At 40.5% G+C, this 14576-nt stretch overlaps 2 protein-coding genes across 8 annotated transcripts in view; one reads left to right on the top strand and one right to left on the bottom strand.

Annotated features, from left to right (window-relative positions):
* The window catches only part of tln2b (talin 2b), an 86169-nt gene extending 77627 nt beyond the window's left edge, over positions 1-8542 (bottom strand). For 5 of the 7 annotated variants that reach the window (XM_031283162.2, XM_031283164.2, XM_031283165.2 and 2 more), the window contains exon 1: positions 8401-8542. The gene's annotated coding sequence lies outside the window, so the exon portion shown is untranslated. Of the gene's footprint in view, positions 1-8080; positions 8231-8400 lie in introns of those variants that run through there. The other 2 variants (XM_031283163.2, XM_036002938.1) reach the window with 2 other exon arrangements.
* Positions 8543-11136: 2594 nt separating this feature from the next.
* c2cd4a (C2 calcium dependent domain containing 4A) lies at positions 11137-12912 on the top strand. The gene is made up of 2 exons (XM_031282497.1): positions 11137-11319; positions 11447-12912. The coding sequence occupies exon 2, from the start codon at positions 11474-11476 to the stop codon at positions 12818-12820; it is 1347 nt and encodes a 448-aa protein (XP_031138357.1). The 5' UTR covers positions 11137-11319; positions 11447-11473; the 3' UTR covers positions 12821-12912.
* Positions 12913-14576: the final 1664 nt, after the last annotated feature.

Here is a 14576-nt window from a genome sequence, read left to right as displayed (position 1 = left end):
TACCACGCATGCGTTGAAACACTTTACGACCAAACATTACAACTTTTGTATTAAATCTTTATTATACAATAGTCATACAAACAATCAAGACTTGTTGTCGGTTGTCACTGATCCAAAACCGTGTAGCGACGTCGTTGTTGTGTTGTTTATGTTAATGTTTTTACTTTTAATACTTCGTCTTGACTAATAACCATAGACTGTATATTATTAATGCGATGAAGTGTAAACGTACATAAGTGTCCTTTCGAAGACGGGATGACAGCTCTTCCAGACACCACTGCTGTATACCACTATAGTAGCTACATGCTAACGGCAGTAAACATGTCATCTTAGCTGGCAATGTTGTTAAATTCTCCCCAATTCCGGGTCACATTCCTGCTGAAACATGTCTGATTGTTTAGTGTTTGGTTCAGAACCCTTAATCTGCGATTTTTGACGTTAGAAAGTGCTGCTTCGTTCCACTACAATCTAACGTTAGCATACTTATAGCTAACTATTGTAGCTGCATGCTAACGCGACATAGCGGAGCATATATAGCTAGCTAGCTATATATGTACGTATGTAGCAGGACTTTGTACCATAAAAAAAAATCACCAATAAAAGCTTCTAAACCAAATACAAATACAGTAAAGTGACCGGAATTTGGGGTGAAATGTCCAGCATTGAGCTACATAATACTAATAGGAGTATGCTGGTCTCTCACAGAGATCTCATTTGTAGCCCTGATTTTACCTGATACTTTCATAAAAGTACAAACACATAAAGTGAGAGGTATATGCACATGATTAAACTTTATTTCAAGCATGATTAACCTGAAGCAGGACGGAGTCATGACTTAAAACACCAAAGGAAGGCTTCTCGCTCAGGCTAGCTAGCGTTAGCAAATTACCTTCAAAGTTGCAAAGAAATTATCAAACGTAAAATTTGAAGTCTTTATTTAATTTGCTACATGGTGTTGTACTGGATGGCCAGACGACCCTCCGTATATCATTAACAGATACTTTCGGCAACTCCAGCAAACACCTTGTAAACTTCATCTCTGTCATCATAACGGTCTACTGTCACTGTCTAATGTTTTCTTCCGGTAACCATAGAGCTGTGCGCAAGCGTAGAACTGATCAGGCAGTGTCGTAAAACACGTTGAGTTTCTGCGCATGCATGAATTATGCGCAGAACGGATCTTACAGGCGGTACGGATCGGGTACTGACAGCCGTCCGGCAGTTGTCTTTCTGCGAATTTGGGGGGCGGAGCTTCTTAATGGGGGGTTCATAGATCTATGGGAGGGTTGTATTTGTTTGGCAGTTGAGTTCAAATATCAACAATCTCTGCGCAGCATCGCTTACTGCACCTTTCAGGCTAATGTGTTAGCAAACAATAGCCTATTTACTGTACACATCCACAGTAGAAAACATGGAGCAACATTAGCATTAATATGCGTGTGTTTTGTTTTTCTGTCCACCTTTTGAATGTGAGTCCAATCGTTCTATTTTAGCTCTGTTTTGGTCTCCACCATCTCTTATATATTGTATATGTCAATGTATGTATAGAGCTGTGTCATTGAGGGCAATTATCTGCTGATACTAGAAACATGTGTGGGTATGGCATTACGAGCGACCCCTTTCACATCCACAGACTCATTTAATCTAATGCTAATATAAAAAAGACATTCATGAGAGCAGCTTTAATGAGAAGTAGCTAATAATCATTAGTCACCAAGAAAATGACAAAAGTTTTGTTCTTAATAAGCACTAGATTTTGACAGATCCATCTGCATGACTGATGTAATGTGTGGAAGGATGATAACACTGGAGAGACAATTTGAGAGATTTTCCTGTTAAGTGAACTGATCAATTAATCGAAGAAAGTCCATGACTACTGGTTAACTAGAGATTTCTTTGGTAGCAGAGAGGCTAGTCTTGCTTTGCCAGACCTTCCTCCACTGGGCTGTGAGGAGGGTCTGGCTAGTCAATCCGGGATGGGAGAAAAACATGCTCTCATTTATTGGCAATTCTTTAAACGAATCACAATTGCCTTGGGCGGTGCTAAGCGCCAAGCAGAGCCACGGTGCCGCTGCAAAATAGCCCCGGGAAGGAACTTGTTTTGGTGGAACGTGTACGTTCAAAAGTTGTTTTAGTCATGCGACAGAAAACTCAGATTGGACAGAAAGTCTAGCTAGCTGTCTCAATTTACCATGCAGAGATCTGAGGAGCAGTTAACCATAATCGTCATAAATCAACCGGAGTTTAAAATTACAACACAAAGAAAGCGGAAGGTAATTTCCGGCAGAACAAGGGCAATCCCGGAAGTGGAACATCATGGATATAGACTACAGAGAGGCCTACACCTTTGTGCAACACAGTATGGTATATCTGGGCTGTACTTCCAGGTTCAGTTTTCCCAACCAAAATGGAGTCCAAGTTCAAAACGGTCACTGTCATGACAAGCTTTTTGAAGAGTACCAATACAAATCATGCCATGGTCACCTGAGTCAACTTTATCGTTCCATCTCCAAAAACAGAGCAACAAATGTAATCCTAGCTATTGCCTTCCACTAAGGGTAACCAGAGAGTCGCTCTGCCCTTTACACAAGGTCACTGCACTGCTGATGAGCTGAAAATACAAGGCTAAAGTAACACAATCACTTACACAGGACAGCATCCAGCTGCTAAATGCACCACTTCCGTCAGGCCAAAGTGAAATGATGATTTAACAAGACTGTGTCAGAGCAGTCCACAGTTTCTTCTTGGAGACTCAAGGTGCTGACACTACGTAGCTCTGAGCAGAGAGAGGCAGAGAGAGAGAGAGAGAGAGAGAGAGAGTTCTCGCACGGTCAGCAACCCTCGCAGCCTGCAGAGGATCAGAGCAGGGGATAGAAGTAATTTCAGTGCTGCTCTTCCGACAGGAGAGTCCTTTCCCCCAGGCAGTCTCAAAAACAGCCCGGCAGCTGCTGTACACACAAAGGACCTGATGGCCCTCAATTAACCTCGATGTGAAGCTACTGCCATGTCAATTCTCCCTAAAACAAGAACCATGGTGCCATTCAACAGCAATATCATTTTGTTTACTTTATCTGTCTGTTATTCCATCTCACCTCTGTCTCAGTGCAGCTAGCCTTTGTTTCCTCTGTCCAAAAAAAATTGTGTAAGCCTCTGGACATCCCATACTGGGATTACTAAACGCTTTTTCATTTTTATCAATAAGTGAAACAATTGTGTCATAGGTGTAAAAAACAAAACAAATCATTTTCTCAAGTGATTATTGTCTGAACTGTGCTGTGGTGCAGGACTCCTACCACTCAGCTGTATTTGGCTGTGATGCATCACTGATGCAGATCGATAGCAAGTGCCTTGATCTCGGCCCCACTGTCATTGACCTCTAGCTCCTGTGGCGTTCCTAGGAGACCCCCTGCCAGTGCAAAACACGCCCAGCATGCTGATAAAGGGGGCAAAAACATCAGAGCCTTTGAGAGTGTGCCTCTAATGTGCTTTCTTTGTGATACTGGCCACAACAAACACTACCAAAAGCAGAGCACAAACAGTAACAACAAAGTATACAAAAACTCTTAACATATACCGTCTAGAGAACTAATTGCATTTCTTTGATAATGCATCATTAACACAGCCAAAAGACACTGTCAATGCACAATAACACTTTTTTAAGGGTACCTTCAAATATATTTTGAACAAAGAAACACCTAGATGCACTAGTACATCCAATAAAGTACAAAGAAGCTGGGCTGGTTACAACAAGGTGACACAAGCAGCCATTATAACTGAACAAAGACTACCAGGTGATAAACTGTGTTCTATGGATTCTGTGGCCATTAAAACCCAAAGTAGCATTTTGCACTGTAAGAACAGAAGGCAAAATATTGACTTAAACAGAATGATGTACATCAGCTCATTGTGTACTCAAATGCAATGCATTATGGATTCTTAATTGTATTCACTCAAACTGGTTATACAGAGAAACATGTCAGAGACAAAAGAGCATTCGTTTTCAGAGGAGGCTGTATATCACATGAGCTTTAGCATAGGTATCACATGATCCTTAGCACTGATAAGCATCAGTGCTAAGGATCATTCTGATCATTCCAGTGTTCCTGTAACACAAAAACAAAGATGTAACAACAGAAAATACTGTAGTGTAAATTGCATACTTATTCTCTTCACACGAGACACTTTACAAGTACAACTGAATGCCAATAAAGTAATAAACCATTTAAAATTTCAGCAAAAATACTCTTTTAAGATGCTCGCTCGCGGCTAAATTAAAATTCAACAAAATAGCCCTCCTTCAAAACACACACACACGCACGCACGGAGATTAGGTGAAAGAATATTTATTAAATTAACGACAATTGAAAAAATGTACCTACGTTTACTGAAAATTCTATATAAAAGCATGCAAAGATAAGTAGACAGTTATTTACTTAAGCCGACAGCCGGTGCTTAGGGAACCCTCAGATCACACATCTTTTCTTTTCTGCCACTAACCCAATTTGGGACCATGTACTGTGTGCATGACAGGGAAGTCAGACCTGTCATCTGCTACTTTAAACTGGCATCTCATATGACACGCTGATGAGAAGTGCCTGTGCCACTGCCTCTGACCTGAAGCACACTACGACGGCATCTACTTACCTACTTCTTGAGCCTGCTTACACATCACTAGCACAGGCGCTTCGGTTCAGACCACTTCACCTATTTGTTTATCACATTATGCTCAATTATAATAAATAATGTCATATCCTGCATACATGATCAGCTGATCTGGTCACCAAATGAATGGAAAGAGGAAACAGCTTTATTCCTTTCTACCTTCAATCAAAAAACAAAAAAATAAATTCATATTGTTGTAGATAGTATTATCAATTCTGCAAGTTAATAGTAAAAAAAAAAGTCCATTAAACTGCTATTACAGGATCAACAAATGACTGACCTGTGGATGTACTAATACTGATACACCCTGATATAAAGGCCAACAATTATTAATCAAGCGTGCAGCCAATTTAATCTGATGTGAGATCAACCTTACTTCAAATCAAGTGCTTGCTAATAAAAAAAATGTAAAAAACATCTGCATAACAACTCTCACATATTGACTGCCTGCCACAATCATCTGCTGGGGAAAAATACAGAAAAAATTATGAACTCAGATTGATGTACTAATGGAGGAATGAGAATGGCAGCCAGCTTATACATCTACCTCTTGTTCTATAGAAACCGATCTGGAGGCGAGCCAGGCCCTAAAGAGGCTGCGATCAAAGAGAGACAGCAGCAGGAAAATACATAGGAGAGATCTATTTCATCGGTAAACACGAAAAACAAAAGGTTGGGTCACAGTGACAGCATGGGGTGTGTTTTAGTTTCCACCTCCTACACACTCATGCATTAAATATGGTTCAGCAATCACACTCTCCAATGACTCTCAAACCCTTACTTCCCAATCCCCCCCCAGCTGAACATTTCCTGGGGAATTCCGACCAGGAATGTATTCTTGATGACGAAGAAACTGCAACAGCTGAGAGGAAAATCACTTTCTAATGAACAGCACGGAAATACAGTTAAGGCTTTGTCTTTAACAATTGCTTTTTCTCAACTGTGGATCAAAATACTTACTTGGGAATGCATGACCTTGTTATAGTTATTTATGGAAAAGTTTAAGGAGTGTGTGTTTCTCCCTGGGCTGGACAATTGAAAAGAAAACTGACTAAGAGCAATTGATAAGAGCACACGGCTCATGTGATTCCCCAAATGAGGCGCAGAGCTGAAAGAGTGAACTAAAGTTGTTGTAGCAGAGATACCCTTAATAGCTCTCCCATAATATGGAATCACTGTGGTAATGGCCTCTTCAATAGCTGGGAAAAAGGCACCGTTTAAATAGTGCTTGGTTTTAATTACCACTGCAAAGTGAAATTTCAGTATATAATATTTCAAAAGCTTAAACAAGAGGACATGTCAAATGTTGATATCTACGAGTTTGTTCTACTTTTTTCTTTTTCAAGTTTAAAACTTTTCAGATTTCTTTTGGCACACGATTACAAGCATTGCTCTTATAACCTTGGTTCCTGTGAATAATATCTGTGTTGTGTTTGATGGAACAGTAAGCTTTTATCAGTAGCCGCTGGCAGATGCATGCTGCATGTGAGCTTGTGACATTGGTGGTGCTGTGATCTAATTATATCTGTGTACTGTGCTGTGGGAAAGTGTGCAGTACTCATTGCAGATCCTCAGATTGGGAAGGTCTCTGCTTCTTTATTAAACATGGGCAAGCAAAGGGCTCATATTGTAAACCAACAGGTCCAGTGTACCACTGCTGAGATTTACATACATATTCAGTATTTCCACAAAATGTGATATTTGAATGGACAATGCTATATGCACACACAATGAGCAAATCTGTTAGACTAAACATAAATACATTAATCCTAGAGACAATCCACTTCAATTCCATTATAAGGGAAAAGTATTTACGACTCATAAAGCCGTTTCAGCACTATGTAATATGGAGATTATTCTCCATTGGCACATTATTGACAATCTGCCATTCAACAAATCTTTTTACTACAAACTATAAGGGAGGCACCTATGAACCTATCACTTGCCCTCTTTGAAAATATGTTGACATACACTAAAGACAAAATAAAATAAAAATAGAAAATCCCAAAATTGTCAATGTCGTCATCTTTTTCATTATATAGCTCACTGATAAGGCACTGAAGACATAAACCATGGCTTTAGTATTTCTATTAATGTAAAGCAATTCACTGAGACCTCTATTCCATCACACATAAAGCAGACTTCAGCGCCAAAGCATAATTGGTGAAGCTTGACACCATCAACTGTCAACATCCAACCTATTGGTTTTGAAACCCTGTATGTACACTGTATGTACACTGTATGTACTGTATACTTTTCACAAGGTGTCAAACCAGAATGCAGCCCTCTAGCATATAATTGATACTTAACAGACACAGATAGCCTATGTGGAAATTATACAAATTCATTAAGCATTAGTGGTGCCTTACTGTATAAAGCCATCCAGAATCACAGCTGTCTGCTGATACAGCTTGACTCTTCTAGTTACATCACTCAGGCAAAACATGTCACTCTGCAATATCGGTTTGAAAACCCCCTTACGGCATGAGTATCCTTGAACTGACCCTTAAAAATCCAAGATGCCTCTCATAGAGAATGCTCAGCTGCTGTATAATGTAGAAGGGTGGGGTGAATTGTTTTCAAACAGTTGGTCATAGCAGCCAAAAGCTTCTTCTGTAAACGAGAATGTCGGAAGAGGCTGACATGTAGCTAATGTGGATTGGCATAGCGAGTCAGTCCAACACTCACACATTTGTTCCACAACCTAATGTAAAACCAAACATGGAAAGATATGTAGGGGTGTACAGTACTGTGTGGCCCCTTCACCCCACAGCCACTGTGTTGGAGTAACATGTAACGCCCTGTACCTTAGAAACAACCTTGTCACAGCTCATAAAATATCTCTACACAAGTGCAGCACATACACAATTGTACAGGTAGCAGGGCGGTTTAGCAGTTAAAGGAGTCATGTCCTTCGATCAGGGAATGCACATCCTGTCTGCTGGTGTCTTAAAGAAAGTATAACCAGGTGAGCATGCACTCTGACCTCTGCAAGCAGGCAGGTGTCAGGTAAAAACAAAAAAAGGAATATTCCTACATGAAAATACATGAGATCCATGAAATAGCAAAGGATTAGTGGGCTGGAAAGCTTTAGCAGTCTTAACAAACTTGACCAAACTGACCATTACAGAGCATCCCCTGCCTACTCTGTCCACATTTCTGTCAGCCTACTGTATCATCAGTAGGCTGAATCATCAGTGGTTACATCCCTGCATTCGCACTACAGTCTCACTTAGCTTTGATGTTGAGCCGTTCCAGATAACATTCAGGTCAAGTCCAAGTTACTGTGCAGCACATTTCTTCGAGACGCAAATGATGCTGGAGCTGGGCAGCATTAGTTGCCCATTTAGCCTCCTTCCAAGCACAAACAACGCAACAACGTCAAACAAGTAGGTCAACAAAATATTCATCTTATTACCTCTTATCTGTCAATGTCAAAAGCAGCCAGTCACACATTAGGCGAAGACATAGATTTGACAGACGTATAATAACGCACTGGATGAAGCAAATCGCTTAAATCCAAAGAAGAGCAAGGAGATGGTGAAGTGGAACACATCACACTAATCGTGTGAGAAGGTCGTTCGCAGGCTGTTAATATGAAATGTTTTCAGCGCTTCTGCTGAGCCAACATCGAGCGGTCCCTTCTCCCTGTAGTGAGCCCGTTTGGGCGGAACAGCACCTTGAAACAACAGCGCCAGGGTTTAAAAACACACACAGAAAATGAAGGCGAAATCCTACCTGATCACTCGTTAATGCATGCGACCTGGCTTGGATGTAGGCTAGGCGACACACACCGCAAGCGGGTCAGCTCAGCCTGCCAGCCTGCCTCCTCCACGGCATCAAGCCCCTCCTCGTTTATCGTACAGTGGAGAGAGATGGGGAAAAAAAGAAAAACGACCGCATATCTATGCGCTGAAAAAAAAGGAAGCGGCGTCACAGTCAATTGTGTTTCTGATAAACGTAGATGTAGCCAGATCAAGATGGTTTAACGGCTTAAGAGTAGGCTGATTGATACAGATGAGCAATCCTGCGAGATAAAATAGACCCGATAAGCAACGCTTAAAGATCAACACACGAAAGATTTGAATGACTCAGCTCGCTCTTATTTTGAAAATGCTTTGAATTTGTGCAGTGAAGTACACCTGCTGAAAGCGTGTCAGCAAAACCATCAGTGTTGGACAGCCCATAGTCTACTGCTGTGGCACTTGACACAAGATCAATGGCACATGGAAGATTATGTTATAGCCATCCTGTCTACAGTAGGAAATAACACAGTACATGTCAAACGAATATCCAGAAACACCATGTAACCTGTTAATATTTTTGAAATATTTTTTTGCAATCTGAATGATGAATTCATATACCATGTACGTCAGTATTTGATTAGCTTATTTAGGTTGTATTTACAGTTTTGCAAATCTTTGTAGGCCTAACAATTAGAGAGTGTTTAATGTATCTCCTTCTCGGTGTATCATCTCAGTGGGTGTACTGTTTTTTATCTGAGCATATACTGCCCCCTAATGGAGATGTTCAAGCCTCCATGTAAAGATAAGATCAGACACTTGGAAACAAAGTCAGGGGCAGTCAATATTTATCAACTACATATTAATATACCTTATTAATATTTTACATATTAAAACATCAGAAGGTGATTGATCATCTGTCTCCCTGGTTTGCATGGCTATTCTTTGCCAGCATACTTCCCTTCTTCCGAATCACAGAAAATGCTGGGCTACTCCCTAAGTATTATTGATAACTGTTATTGATGGCAACCAGACAACCAAAGAACTTTGCAACTAAACCTTTCCTTCCTGCCAATTAGTATGCATATTGTATTAAATTAGGTAAAACTGTATTCATGATTTTGATTTTTGTAGGTATTGTGTACAAACACAGAGCAGACTCACACAAAGTAGGCATGGATGTCTGTGCATGTGTATGTTCTGATCACCTTCAGTTGAGATAGTATTTTCAGATAAATAGAGTTTCTATATTTTTTTTATAACATCTTTATAATTTACATCAAATTCATTAGATGCTTACACTTGATTTGAGATGCACAAGGTGCTTGAGAGGTAGGGTACACTTAAATTACAGATGTGATGGGAACATTTTAGCAAAACATTTCTGAGAAGTTCTCCATTTAGGACACTTTCCTGGAATATTGTTAGCACTGCCATCATTCTGTCATTTAGTGCCTGGTAACCCATAGTAACCAAGTTACTCCACTTGAACCTTGGCCAGGGCAGAGTGAAGCTTTTGGACAGGATCTCTCCACTTTCCCTTACTACTTTTTGAAGGAAAGCTAAGGGACACAAGTAAAGGGACTGTCAAAATCAAGCAGAACAAGGTTTCTGGTTCAAGGTTTGATCGATTGTCAAGAAGTTCCCTTTGGGATATACAGTACATGTCAAGTTATAGCTGTTCACTTACAGACCCACCACAAATACAACTTTCTGTCATTCATTTTGGTGATCATTCATAATACAGCTGCTCAGTGTCCCACCACAAGAGGGTAGCACTGACATGACAATGTTTCAATACAGGTTGAAGACCTAAGGGGCCATGTTCAGTTTGACTGTATATAAATCATTGTTCTCCTTGTCCTATTTAGCACGGATGTTGACTTTTCAGAAACCACATCTCTGATAAAGAGACATTATGATCAGCCCTGCCAACACTGCAATTCTTCAGTAATAGTAGAGTGTTAGTCGATGAATTCACTATATATACATATGAAATTATTTATTCACCTCCACAAGATGTGATTTTAAATTTCAAGTCCAACATTCAAATATATCAGACTGAATTCTGGGATATTTATATGTAGTGATGCAAATTCTGTCCAGAATCTTCCAAGTGAAGTGATGATGCAGCAATAAAAATGTGTCCAGCATCTTAATGTTTTTATTTAATTTTTTTTTAATTTATTTTTTAAAGATTAGTGTGATATAGCATAAGTAAAGTAGGCTACTGGCATGAGCAGATATGAAATAGGCCTATATACTAATACTGGATGGTTCAACCAATAGCACATGCCACATTTATTTAAATACCACAAGGACTTCAGTAGGAAGTTATAGCGCTCCTCAACACTGTAAAGCTGGGCCAGCTTTATCCCTTGAACTTTTACCTTTAAAAGGTAATGGCACTTCAAATGTTCTTAAATTGTTTAGAATTATTATCTTATCAAATCACCATGTTTATGTTCACAGAACAAGGTCATACACACCATCTAATTGAAAATGGAAAACAAACACGTGAATCAAAAGACTGCCATTTGCTTAAAAACAGTTGTTCAATTTCGAAGGATTACGCTTATCTCACTACACAGTACAACGGTTTCTACAGGGGCATTTAGCCATGTTGTTGTTTTGGATATTTCCATGGGAACCAGTGGCCAAGGAGAGAGGGTGGATCCTGTTCGAGCAGCGCAGGGGGCGTGTGTTACTGTGCATCCACTGGTTTCCTGCTTCATTTAACTGTCTTCATCCCTCAAACAGCCACATATGTGCTGGTCCTGACAAGCGAGAACCTCCAACCCGCTGTAAAAAGAGCCTCGGAGATTTTTCACAACAGCCAAAAGTTTAGCTGGAGCTATCAGTCCATCTTGTTCAGGACAATATTGTGGATTATCCATCATTTCAGAATATTAAGGTAAAAAAACCTTGTGGCAAAGTTAATGATTGTAGATATTATTACATGATTTTCTTTTACAGACTTTTTTGGTGATTGATCAGAACACAAGGCAGCAACTTACAAGCATATCTGTTTGGTTTTACAGAGTTTCATAATTCCTACCAGAGGACCCATGTGGGTGGTGGAGAAGATCCGTGTGTCAGTGGAGAGATCTTACCTGCCTATTCCCTCAGCAGAACTCAGCTTTAAAATTAGTGACATCATGTTCGGAGAAAAGGGTGACAAACCCAAAAGGATTTCCCTCTGTCCTAATGTCATCACTCCTGACAACATCCCTGAGTTCTGCATCCCCCCAACAATCCCATCCCTGCAGGAGTTGAAGAATACGGAGCAGAGCCGAGCTGCTTGCGTAATCAAGGTGTCTCCCTGTGGGGGGGCCAACCCTGAAATAGAGGTGTCATGTCATGAGACGATGAACCCGCACATTATCCAGGTGGAGAGTGTGGATGAGAGCCCCTATGATGGCTGCAGTGATGAGGAGACCACCAATGCAGATCCCCAGAGCCAGGCTGCCTTGTCTCTTCCACACATGGCCAAAGCTCAGACCTGCTATGGCTTTTGCACCTTACTGGAGAGCCCCCACACTAGGAGGAAGGAGTCGCTCTTCCACTCCGATCCTGGCTCCTCTCCCTTGCTGCTGCCCAGGAGTCGATCCAGCGTGTGCTCTAAAGTCTCCCCCTCCACTTCTCCCTCCTCCTCTCCATCCTCATTCAGCCTTAACACCCTGACCTCCAGGCTTTCCCCGAGAGGATACACCCTGAACTGGCAGGCCACTCTGGACAGCGATACGACTTCCTCTACTGAATCCTCTCCTTTCAGCTCGCCACTGCTGGCCAGGTGCCCTGCCAAGTCTTCCCTCTTCAAAGCACTGAGCCATGAACTGCTGTTGTCAAGGAACATGAGGAAGGCAATGGTGTCAAGGAACAATTCCCTGTCCACAGATGAAGGCAGCTCCACAGACAATAGCCCCAATGTCATGAGGAGGGCATCAGATGGGTTAGCTGAAGGCCTGCCCAGCAGCTACAGCCTGGCCCCACCCAACATCTTCCCCATGGACTTGACTCTGCACAGAGAGAAGGTAATGAAGGAGAGAATGGCACCCATAGGGAAAGATGGCAGCCTAAGACTCTCAGCTGAGTACTGCCCAGATAACCAAAGACTGCGGGTTCGACTGATCAGTGCTGAGGGCCTCTATCCGCTCTCTGTAGACCCCAAGATTATAAACTGCAGCGTCAGCCTCTCTCTGGTGCCCGGAAAAGTCCAGAAGCAACGCAGCACAGTCATCAGAAAGAGCCGTAATCCGATCTTCAATGAAGATTTCTTCTTTGATAGTATCTCAGAGGACGATCTCAGCCAGCGGTCCCTTCGCTTTAAAGTGGTGAACAAAATGTCCACCCTGAAAAGAGACTATCTTCTGGGTGACTGTGATTTGCCTCTTTCTAGCATTGTGACATCATAAACCTAAGTACTTCCTTAACTGCTTATTTATGTATGAAATTATTTATTCACATTTTTTGTATTGTAAATCAAGATTTTATAATGATTAAATTATGGAAAACTGAGATTGTTTGTCTTTAATACATTTCAAAATAAGACGATATGCTACTAAGTTTCATATCATAAATTGTGTCAGTCTGCAGAAACAGCTCACCCAAATTTCTCCACATGCATTTTCAGAATTCAATGCTCAGGATAAACTTAATTTAAAACAACAAATCCATCACCAACAAAAAGTGAATCCCAACCTTATAACTGCTTATTAGCAAACAAAAATGTATATAATAATTTACAACCCTTTCATTCCTTGGTGTGTCAATGTGGCGGAAGCATCAGCTGGCCTGAGACAACTACTGTCTCGTATTTCTCCTAAGCCTGTTGTTTTCTTCATGACCTTTCCAATGATTAAAAATATGACTAGAGACCAGGAACCTTAGAGAGGAGTTTTTACCGTATGCATAATTCTAATCAGTGCAAGCTCTATATATCTAGAGAAACTCACATTCTACAAGTTCAATAGAATGTATCATTCAAGGCCAGTCAATGTAGATATATTTTTATCAGTAAAACCTTTTATCTCACTTTTTTATTCATGCATACAGGTGACAAGACTTTTTCCAAAATGGTACTTTCACTATTTTTACAAAACGCTTAAACTAGGCATGGCAATGTACAATACCCTCAGCTCTGGATAAAAATATCAATTGGGCCTAGAATTTGAAAATAAAGCAGCTAAAAGGCTAAATAAAACATGAAACATTTGACTGTGTATGAACTCAAATGGGCCTTTTTTAAGACAACTACAGAACATAACATACTCTATGTTGAAGACTAAAAACAGCATCTCTCTATGCAATATATATACATGTTTACTAAACTGAACAGAGCAGGAGCTCTTAATGGTGCGTATATCCTGCTGCTTTTCAGCAATAAAGATCAGGCTTAAAAGCACTGGCTGCCACTATAGCTCCTAGTTAAAAATTAATAGTTTTCTCAGGGCGCAGAAAAGCTCTGATAGGGGACTGACAACTGCTGGTTATACAGGATATTACAAAACATCAAACAGTAATGTGAGGAGATACATATAAAAAGCTATTTCCACCAAAGCTATAATCATAACCTGCTGGGAGATTGGTTTGAAATCGAAATGTCTGTAATGATACATGCTTTACAACGCAAATATTTCACTAGATTTTACAGTTTGTATTGGGCCACTGAGAAAAGCATTTAGACAAATATAGCTCATGATCCACTTTCAGTTTGAACTACAGATTCAGACCTGCAGTCTCTTCTCAATTGTTTTGATGTAAATAAGGGTTTTGTGTTTCTACAATACAAGGCCCTAACACGCTTTTGTGTTACTGTAATACATAGGAGCATCTCATTTCTGACAAAGAAACGCTTATACACAGACAACCTACATTTTTCAACAATACCTCTCTAAATAGGATGTTCCAGATCCTGTGAGGAGGCTGATACTGTTAGACACTTTTGTATTGAGTGTTGACTCAGCTGTGAAATACCCTGTAATAAATGAGAATTACTAGTGATTCCCCTTGCTGGTCAACCACTGATAGGATTGGGAGGGATTTCCACTGATCTATCTTCATTAAAAAGAGCAGAAGCGTTGGTTTTATACAGCACATTGGTTACAGCAACATTAGGGGCTTTGATCCAAGCTAGTGCCGCCCATACAAAAATGTAATCTGTCAATGGAC

The sequence above is a fragment of the Sander lucioperca genome, chromosome 7 (genome assembly GCF_008315115.2).
Source record: "Sander lucioperca isolate FBNREF2018 chromosome 7, SLUC_FBN_1.2, whole genome shotgun sequence".
NCBI lineage: Eukaryota > Metazoa > Chordata > Actinopteri > Perciformes > Percidae > Sander > Sander lucioperca.
The sequence above is the reverse complement of the archived record's forward strand: the minus strand, read 5'-3'. Positions and strand labels throughout refer to the sequence as shown.